The sequence below is a fragment of the Cyanistes caeruleus genome, chromosome 12, assembly GCF_971803275.1.
Source record: "Cyanistes caeruleus chromosome 12, bCyaCae1.hap1.1, whole genome shotgun sequence".
Lineage (NCBI taxonomy): Eukaryota > Metazoa > Chordata > Aves > Passeriformes > Paridae > Cyanistes > Cyanistes caeruleus.
In genome coordinates, this window is record NC_141712.1 from 17,584,564 (window position 1) to 17,595,320 (window position 10,757).

The 10,757-nt window shown below is 38.5% G+C and overlaps 1 protein-coding gene across 5 annotated transcripts in view; it reads left to right on the forward strand.

Moving 5' to 3' along the window:
* The window catches only part of PLCG2 (phospholipase C gamma 2), a 60,202-nt gene extending 53,328 nt beyond the window's left edge, over window positions 1–6,874 (forward strand). For all 5 annotated transcript variants that reach the window (XM_086847006.1, XM_086847000.1, XM_086847001.1 and 2 more), the window contains 5 exons: window positions 121–235; window positions 1,428–1,595; window positions 1,811–1,899; window positions 5,265–5,449; window positions 6,230–6,874. In XM_086847006.1, the coding sequence (XP_086703132.1) occupies window positions 121–235; window positions 1,428–1,595; window positions 1,811–1,899; window positions 5,265–5,449; window positions 6,230–6,272 (600 nt within the window). In that variant the 3' untranslated portion in view covers window positions 6,273–6,874. The remainder of the gene's footprint in view (window positions 1–120; window positions 236–1,427; window positions 1,596–1,810; window positions 1,900–5,264; window positions 5,450–6,229) is intronic.
* Window positions 6,875–10,757: the final 3,883 nt, after the last annotated feature.

The window sequence follows — 10,757 nt, forward strand, 5'->3', positions numbered from 1 at the left end:
TATGTGCTTTTCCATGTTCTGGATTTTTCCCCCCTCTAGTTCTGTAAGCTTCCTTCTGTTCAGCAACAGTGATGCCAAGTTTCCTTTGGAGGTGGTTATAATTTACTGTTGCTTTTGCAGGTTTTAGGTGCTCGTCATCTCCCTAAACCTGGTAGAAGCATCGCCTGTCCCTTTGTAGAGGTTGAAATTTGTGGGGCTGAATATGATAACAACAAATTCAAGACAACAGTTGTGAGTGAGTATCTATGTTGCAGAAATACCATTCTACTGCCAGGGTATTAAATAAAGCGAGCAGAGGATGAACATTAGTGGGGGGAAATAAGGTAAATGTAGCTCTGGACTGATGAGTCACAAAGGCTTGTTCTCTTGCTCATCTTGGGGCCCTTTAATTTGAGAAACTTCAGTGTATATCAAATTTAGAAAAAACAGTGCTGTTGCCGTTTGGGGAAGAAAGAAGTCCCATTCTGTTGTGTTATTGCCCATGCATAAGTTTGGGTATTTGCATATTTAAAAAAATTACTGTCTTGAGAGTGCCTCCAACATTGCTAGTTCCCAAAAGTCTGGCCCAAATGGGGAGCTACTACTGTGAGCTCCAGACTGTGTTTATTTAAACTGAGGTTCTAAGACTGGCACCCCCTTGGAGGCAGCTTGGGTGTATAGGGCTGTATAATAGAGTAACTTGAAATGCATCAGAAGTTTAATCAAAGCTCAGTGCTGGGGAGTTCTGGCTAAGGAATGTGTTTGTGTGGCATGAACTTAAGTGCTCTGAAATGGGGCAGTACTTCAGCCACTTCATATTTCACCATTTAGTATTTCTGGATGCAACAGTGCTCCTTTGGTAAAAAGCAGGCTTTGGTTCTGATTATCCAAACTAGTGATACTAGTAGAAAATAAACACAGCATCGGGAGCAAAATGTGCATTGTGGCTCCTCAGTACTTCAGAGAAGATGATCATGATTTAAACTTTCTGTGGGAAGAGACCAAGACTTTAGACAGCAAACTTCCTGGCTGTGGCACATATACCAAATCTTGGTGTTCTGTACATAACTACAAGAACTGGGCCGAGGTACATGAGTCTCCCCTAGTGCTTTTCCTGCTTTCTCTTGGATATGGAGCATGAGACTTATGAATATGAGAAATTAATTAGCTTTTTCTTTTCTTTACAAATACATGTCCAAGGAGGTTTGATATGTTTGAATATAAATAATAGCTTTTCTTCATGGATTTTCATCTCTGCCAAGTTTCCTCCCACCCCCACCACCAAGTAAACAAATACAAACTTTCTGAAGCAAGGTTACAACATGAGACAGATGGTAAATAGAATTTTTGGGCTTCTGTATCCCTTGAAAATGTACTGGGATACATACCCATATGTGAATGAAGTGAAATTATTGCTTCATACTGCAAATGTTTCCTTTTCATTACAGATGACAATGGCCTTAATCCAATTTGGGCACCTTATGCAGAGCAAGTGAAATTTGAAATTTACGACCCTAATCTGGCATTCCTGCGCTTTGTTGTTTATGAGGAGGATATGTTCAGTGATCCCAACTTCTTAGCACACGCCACTTTTCCCATCAAAGGAATCAAATCAGGTGAGATCAATGGTTATAATGAGGTGCTGTTGAGCATTGTTGTATTGTGCCTTCCTCTGCCATGCCAGATTCCCTCCTGCCTCAATGAAGCTCCTTCCTCTGGCTTTAGTTTTCAAGAGCATTCAAGGAGTTTCTCAGTTTTGCCAGTCTTGTTTTGTGAATTCCTCCTTGATGGACTCTATAATTGCCCTTTGTTTTCCTTCCCTCTGCCCTAGGTTTTAGGTCAGTTCCTCTCAAGAATGGCTACAGTGAAGATATAGAGCTGGCCTCGCTTCTGGTGCACTGTGAGATGCAGCAAGTTCTGGTGAGAAGCACTGGGGTTTGTTGTGTGCTCTTAGTGTGTCTGTTATCAGTTCTTCGTGGAAACCAGGAACAGGATTCAGTTTTCTGTTCTGTGTCTGATGTGCTGTTGTCAGGCATTTCTTCTGCAGGTACTGGGGAAGACAAATAGCGCAAATTGAGTTACTCTCCCTCTGGGTGGACAGATTACATGGTTGTTAAAAGAAATAATGCACAAACAAAGCCTCATTACCTCCAATAGTTTTTGCTGTAACAGCTTGGTCGTTGTCTTTCCTTGTTAACTGACTGATGCCATGCAAAGCTAGCTAAAATCAGCTTTGGCTTCATAGATTAATCTTTTTTTTAAAGGTCCTACATAAAAAGAAATTGCTTCAGCAGTAGAAGATAGTAATTTCTTCCAGTATTTCATTAAAATAAACAACCCATCAAGTAGAAGACTGGATCTTAAAGAACTGCTAATCTGCTCCTTTTAAGTCTCTCTAAACACCTGCTTGAAATAGTAGTATTTTAAAACACATAGGGGAAAAATAATGATGCTCATGAATCCAGGCATTAAAGCAGCTGATCTGTGAACAGTGTTTGTTGGTGTTCCAAGGGTGCTGCTGTATATGTTGGTTTATAGGATATTTCTCAGACTTTCTCAAGAATACATTGTGTGATTTAAATTCACTTGTGATATGATGAAAGTTTAAAGATGCTTCTGGGAAGTGGCTGTTTCAGGGTGATTTCCAGCACCCTTCTGATTCAGAGAAAAAAAAAAAAAAGTTCAACTTCTTATTTGTAGTTTGTCAACTCTTTCAGGCCCATGCTGCGCTTCACACCAGTTACATTATTATTCTGATTGAAGCATCAATTTCTGTGAACTCTAAGTCATTATGTCTCTGGAGGGATTTGTACCTGCAGTTGCATACACTGAACTGGAAATTTCTGAATTCAGACACACTGTTCTTCCCAAAGGAGTGGAGGCCTTTTTCAAACATCCTTTATGGAGGTTTTTACAAAGCCACCTTATAACACCTGATGTAAAATGACAGTGTTTGAAAGCTGTTGTAGGTTCCTATAAGATCCTTCTGTGGGCCAGCCAAGGGTTCTGAGAGCAGGAGAGGATTAGAAGCTGAGACTAGGGATGTGTGTGTGAAGAGAGACCTAAATCCTTTCAAGATAATATTTAAATTGTTCATGTATCATGGGCTCTAGTCTCATAAGGGAGGCCTGGTAAACTGCTGGGTTTGGGCTTGCTGCCTTTGAGAAAACTGACAGAGTCACCATTGCCTAATGCTGAACATGGACATCGCTTGTGGATACATTTCAAATCCCTCCTGCCATGGTTTCTCTTCAGGATTCCAGATCATTATTTGCCTGGGGCAGGAGCAGATCTCAAAGTGTTGTTCATAGCAGCAGTCTGTCCCCCAATCTGTCACCACTACTCCTTTGACAGTAGCACATTTCACACTCTAGAATCCCCTTCTGCTTGTTAAGCCAAATGAAGATGCAGCTCAGCTCAGTGTTTTTACACTGCCTGGTGGTAATGCACTGGCAGGAGAACTTCCCAAACTTCCTTTTGCTTGGTAGCCAGTAACAAACCCAGACTCACCACGGTTGTCAACTCTAGAATTTTTGCCAGATCATTCAAGAAGCATCAAAAATGATCAAGACTACCTCTGTTCCTCTGGTTTTTTTTTAAAAAAAGTGATGGCCTTCCATAAAATAATGCCATTTAATAACAGGCCCTATACAGAGTCCATCTGCATGTGCTTGGATATGAAATACAAAATTATAATAAGGAATTACAGATGGCTGTGGAGTTTATCAGGAATAGTAAAACAAATATATTGTAGACATAAGCATGCACTTTTGTGAATTATTATGTGGGGCCTTACGTAGTTCCTGTAGAAGGTAATCAGTTTTTTTGATATTGTAGGAATCCTACTATACTGAGGTGATTGTTGCACTTATAAGCATGTCTTACTTGCTTGAGAATTGATTTACTTCCTTCAGAAAGTGCATTTTATTTCAGAAAGTACAAAGTATTTCTTCAGCTTTTTCTGACTACAGTCAGCCCCGGTGGTGTCTGTGTTCTTGACTTTAAAGATTGAAGCAGACATCTTAAAATGCAGTTTAAGCTGTACCTTTGTGGATACATTTCTTTACAAGAACTAACAGTGGTACCATAAGCATCTTGATGATTACACCTGCAAATTGGTAATTAGCAATCTGTATTTCCTTTGTGATTTGGGAATACAAAGTTTCCTACCCCTTTACAAACAAAAATTAAATAAATTGCTCTTTAAATCTTGATCAGTAGCATAGCACTGAGGGTGTTTCAGTTACTTCAACCCATGCCTGCATAGCAATGTGTTTCAGGAGGAAAAAGGATTTAGGAAAGGATATTGTTGCTGTAACTGAAACCCCTTAGGTATGTTGCTAAGCTATCAGTTTTCCTAGATCTGGACTGAATACAGAAAGAGGCATTCTTATTAGTATGCTGCCTCTGAAAATGTTTGGATTTATTACATTTATTGATTGCATGTCATTTCTTGTAGAAGGAGTATCTTGTTTTGCTGCTGATGTGAAAATTAAGACTTCAGTCCTGCCAGTCCTATTCCCCACTAGTAATTCTATGAAGGGGCAGCTTTTGCATCCAAAGTTTTAAAGTATTAAAATAATTTGAAGTCGTAAATGGAAACATGATGATTGTTTATGGTTGTGGAATATTTTGAGACCTCCTAGTGTGGGCCACAATAGAAATTCAGACCTACTCAGTTCCTTGCAAGTACTGAATTGCCATAGTCACATAGAAATACAGGATCTGTCCTTCTTTCTTAACCATCTGAGTACTTTCTGCTGTAAGGGGTCTTATTTACCAGTCAGTATTTTCACTGTTAGTCTACATTTCAACAGAAAATCCCCAGAACTGTCACTTTGTCACATGATACACAAAAATGATGGAAAAGCCAAAATCTAAACATTTTAAAAAGTATTTTTGATATTATTATAATCTGATACGCCATCATGATACACTATTTTCTGTTCTTTCCTCAACAGACTGACATGCTTTATTAGGGAAAAGTAATCCAACAGAAGTGTTTAGTCACACTCATTTTGTGACATGTGGTAGAATGTTCCTGATGCCCCGATGATGATTCAGAGGGTGTGGCTGGTCATACTGTGGGGCTGAGGGAGTTTCTTTAGTACTTTCAAAGTTAGTTTGTTTCTAGAAACATCCTATCAAACTAATTTTATAAAAAATTCTATGCAGTTATTAAAATGTGGCTGAGAAAACAAACTAATTCCCCAAACTCTGTTATTCTGTGTCATTTTGGGAACATGTTTTACAAAATTATCTTGATTTCCAATATTCCTTTGAAGGAAAGCGAAGAGGAGCTTTATTCCTCGTGTCGACAGCTTCGGAAGCGCCAGGAGGAGCTGAATACCCAGCTGTTCCTCTATGACACCCACATGAACCTGAGGAATCCCAACAGGGATGCTATACTGAAAGAATTCAGCGTCAATGAACACAAACTACAGATTTATCAAGAGACTTGCAACCGCAGGTGAGATGATCATTCTCCCTACCAAGGTTGCTCTGTCTAGACAAGATTTATGATAAGGAAACCTCAGACATATCAGAAGGAGCATCTAAAGAGTGGTGAGGGTAGAATGAGCTCATCTGGAAGGAGGAAGGGCTGTAGAGAAGCCAGGCTGGGCCTCAAGCCACTAGAGGCCAGTAGAAGCTGAGGAATGTGTGCTCTGTGAAATCTCAGTTGCAGTGATCACAGTGACACTTGTAATCCTGTCATGTTTTGTATCCCTCTCTGCCGCTTTCCAGGAGGAAAGCCTGAGAGTATATACAGACAAATAAATAAACCTCTTCACTCCTGCTACACTATCAGAGTTATGTCCCTGGAAATGTCATGCACATATGAGATATGTGGGAACAGATATACCAATCACAAAAGATAAAACCAGTATTAAGTTGTAACAGCACAGAATTGTCAGTTCAGTGTCAGTGCATTATCCAGAGCTTAGGGGAAGGTTCCTTCTCCTTTGCTGCCACCTTTGGGCCAAGTGTGAGGGAGATAGAGGGAGGCTTCATGTACCAAGAATAAATTTTGAGCAGATCTCAAGACTTTAAATAGTCTTGCCCTTTTCTGTGTGTGCTGAACAGCTGCATGAATCACTTGTTTACTCCCATTTATTGGGGGAAAAAAATTGCAGTGCTTGTTGCTGATACATTACTTGCCATTGTTATCCAAGTACATTGAATTTGGTAGTCTGTTTTCCTCTGAGAAATTCCTATTAGGCTTGACTTTTTCCTTTTCTTTTCCCTTAAGATTAAAGGAGAAGAAAGTCAGTAACAGCAAATTCTACTCTTAAAGCCCATCAGTCTTTGATGTGTGCTTTATGGTGCAATTCAGGAAGACATGAATTCACCCTGGTCATCCTACTCAGTGACGGTCTCATCAGGTGGAATGACTGGAAGAAGAGCAGGAAGAGGAAATACAGATTTCCTTTATAATTTCTTCTTCTAAGAAAAACTGTTTTAATACCTAATAATTTATATTCTGTACAAAGCAAACCCTCTGTGCAGGCCAGAACTTCTGTGTACTCAAGATTTTTAAAACTTGAGTATGTGTAGTTGGATGGACCTCACTTCTCATTATCAGTACCTGAAGTACAAATCATCTCCTGTGTGTACACAGGCTGTAGATAAGACAGTCACAACAATTTGCATGCATGGAATCACACCACTTTAACAACCTGGCTCCTCAAGATTAACTAGTAGTGCATTTTTAATTTATTAAATGCTGTAAAAGCACTTCCACGCCGGCATTGTCACGTCACGTATGTTACAGTCCTCGAGACAGCAGATTGTGCTGCTGATGCTGTATAAAATATTTTGGGCAGCTATTGTCTCTTATTAAAAATTTTCTGTTACATTTTCGAGAACAAGATATGCTAATTTTGTTGAAAGCAAATATCCTCTGGGACTGTAGTTGTGTTTTTCTTGTTGAACTCTCTTTAAAGGTTTAAGAAAGGAGAAATGTGTGAACCTCTATTCGTAGCCCCTGTGAACTTCTGTTCACAGCCTCGAGGCACTGGAAGGAAAAGATATGCAGTAGGAGATATCTGTTTGTTTGCAGAAAGGGAAGGTATTTAAAATTCTGAGAAGCACTTACTTTTGTACAGTATCATTTCTGCAAATCCTTTCAGCTGCTAATGTGCTTAGAAATGAATTTTTAAATGAACTGTCAATTTTTAATCTTGCAATCCTGTGTAGACGATAGTCAAATGATAGTGTTCTGTAAATGTAGACCGTTTTCCCAAAACGTAACTAATCCAAGAATGATAGTGTGCACAAATATAGAGGTACATCCTTCTGGTGCCTTTAATCAAATCAAGAACATGAAGCTGCAGATGAGAATACTTGTTAGATTAGCAAGTGTATCTTCCTGCAAGAACAGAGCTAAAGGCCTTTGATGGAATATTTAACAGCTCTTGTCATAATTTGTGTATGTGTTGGTCCTTTGTGCTAGCGCTGTATTGATACCATCAAATTCCAGGTTGTCTTACCTCTACATGGGATGAGTTTTGCTGTCTGTATTCCCAACTTTAACGTTCAAATGTGTGCAAAGTTTAGTTTTCAGAGTGACTGCCTGAGGCACAAAATGCTGCTTCCACAGAGCTGTACTTCTGATCACAGAGGACTCACACGGATTTGGGATTCATGGCCTGCTGCAGCTGCCTCAGCATTTTCAATTTCTCTTGCTCCCCACACTGTGACTTCTGTTGTTTCAAGAAGCGCTTAATTGATGCCATTGTGCATTCACAGATGATGGTTTGAGGAACCCCCTTGAGGTTTTAGCTATTCTGTAAAGACAGTCTTGTCTCAGAGATGAAAGTGTTATAATAGTGTATCCCACAATGGGGTGGCTCTGTAAATTTTTTATTATAAAGGAATTAATTACTAATCACCCAACTGAAAATGAGAGAAGTTAATGTCAATTCTCTGCTTTTCATCCTCCTTCCTGAAAACTATTCAGTACCCAGCTGTGATTGACTTGTTCAAGGATTAGATGGGTGTAAACCCTGCTCAAACAAAAAAAAAAAAAAAAAAAAAAAAAAAAAAAAAAAAAAATCACATCAGCTGTGGATTTGGGAGGTGGAGCTATAACTCAGCCTGCTGTGTAGAGCTGATTTTAAATTCATTATCCAGGTCTGGATTGTTCTGCCTGTCAGAATTCTTTTTTAAGCTCAGTTCCAGAGCAGACCCAACCAAATTGTCCACTTGTCCTGGCTTCCTCCACTGGTGTCTTGGACACAGCCACTGTGTCATGGACACAGGAGTCCCTCATGCTGCTCTTGTGCAAATATTTAAGAAATAGCTCATTTTGTAGTCCTTTGAAAGGTCCTGTGCACATTCTTCCCTCATGCATAATGTCAGGAGTTGTAAGAAGCACATCAGTATTTATGTAAATGCATTTTGTTTTACAGTAAGACTTTTCCCCAGACTATGATGTTAGTGTGCAGAATGAAAATACTGCGCTGAAGTGACTCTTCTGCTGACTTGCACGTGGTGGGCAAGACTATGTTCTAACTCTTCTCTTGTTTCTTGCTTTCTGTGTTTTATCTCCAAGACCTCACCTCCCAGTTCTTCCCTGGGGCAGACTGTGTAGCGACTTTATCACAGTTGCAACTGTTTGAGTATGAAAGTAGGTTTGAATGCATGTGCTAATTTTGTTAATCCAGGAGGGAAAACATTTATAAATTTTTGAAGTTAACAATTGTTAAATTGTTATATTCTTAGAGAAAGTGTTTAAAATCATTGGAATAACTTATTTTAATAAATAATTTTTGATATCTCAAATTGACGTGAATGATGCCAGGTTTGTTTAAGCATCGCTCATGGAATTTCATTACTTTTGCCAGTCATTTGAGGCAGTGAGTTCTTATTGGAAAGTGATCTGCTAGTGTGGTATGGTGTGCTCTGCTAGAGGTTGGAAGAAGGGCATTTCTGTGTATTTAAGATGAACTGACTTAATGATTATTTGTTTCAGTAGACATGGTTATCACGGCACTTCCTTTGGCTCCAAAACCGAGGCATAAGGAAAAGGTCAAAGATCGAGTTTAACTTGTGACTCCAAACCAACCTTTTTCAGTAAGAGGCAGATACAAACTCCAGCTCTAGTGAGAATCAGATTTGTATGAGTTTGAACAATAAAATCTGAGCAAGGCAAAGATTAAATTTGTGGTAATTTGAAAGAAGAGTAATATTGATGTTAAAAAAAAAATTCTGTCAGAACACTTTCTGCCTGTGAGGTTGCATGGGGAGAACTGCTACTTGGTGAATGTTCTGTCTTTATGTGGTGATTTTTTTAATTGTTGGGAGTCTTGGGAACAAAATTTTTCTCATTTTTTGATCAAAATTACATCCTTATTAAACATGAATCCGTATGAGGTGTCTGCAGCCTAATTCTTCTAGAAGGTCATTAATCAGCCAGAGTCTTCATCACCTTAGCGAGAATTGGTATTCATGAGTTCTGAGTCCAAAAAATTGCTACATTTATGTGTTTTGTTGCCTGTTCTCACTTTTTTTTCCACCCCAGCATATCTCTGTATTTCTCTGTTGAAAGCATTTTGTTTTGCAGTTTTTTTAACCTTGGAGATGGTGAGATGGTGTGAGCTGTGCATTATCTTTGAATTCTCCAAACGAGTTGGAAAAATATGAAATATGGTGTGGAAGCTGAAGTGCAGTGGTTGAGTTCTGCTACAATCATGTGTCAGCATTTTTAACTGCAGTCCAACTAGCTGGCTTTGTTCCAGACTGAAATTCCCTTTATATCATGAGAAATAGAAGTTAAATATAATGAATATTAACCTTCAGAATCAGTTCAGAGATGAATTTGTCTTCTGATCGATAACAGGAGTTATAAAGAGTATTTATAAACATGCTATTAGTTTTAAAGGAATTTAAATTAATTCATTATTAATATAATGTTAATTAATTTACTGCTAGTCTATATTTTTAGCTGTTACTCCAGCAAAACTGGGAATTGTGAGCCTGACTAAAGTAAAGCAGTAGTTCCCCCAACACTTGTGTACTCCTGAATTGCAGTTTAATCCCCAGATTCTTTACAATATGTGTAAATTATCAATGTTCAGGACCCTTTTCTCTGAAGAACTCACAGTGAATTATTAAATATACCACTGTACTTTGGAAAGTATGTGGAAATCAGTAATAAATAGAAACAAAGGGGCATTTTGGACGGGTCCCTTAGGAGAAGGACCTAGAAAAATCTGGTTTCATTAAGCATCTAAAATAAATATATTTAAATACAAGTTTTCATGTATATCTGGCAAATTTGTACCTTGAAATACTGTGTCTGAGATTAAGTGGCTGACAAAGTATTCTTAAACTATTCACTTAAAACATCAGCATCATTCTTTATAATGAGGCACCTAGCAATTGTTCAGTAATTTTGAGGACTAGGAAAAATTGAATCTGAGCTATATTTTCATTTTGCTCTTTCAGTTTTTAGGTGCATTTCTGGCAATTCAGTTTCTGGAAAACAGGTAATAAATTAAAATTTGAAAAGAGACACAACACTTGAATTAATTACCCTAATTTACCCAGCTATTCATGCACAAGGAGTAATGACAAAAAACAGGAAAAAGGAGAGAGACTTCTCATTGTAAAATACTTCAAATAGAGCAGCTGTGACAGTCTTTACAAGGATGGAATTTTCAAGCAAATTTAGAGTATCTCAAGCCACAGACTGCCTGTTTCACTTTTGGAACGAGTAAGTGTAATCTTCACCTCTGCCGTGGTCAGGATTTTGGTTTTTTAACAGATGGAGCTAA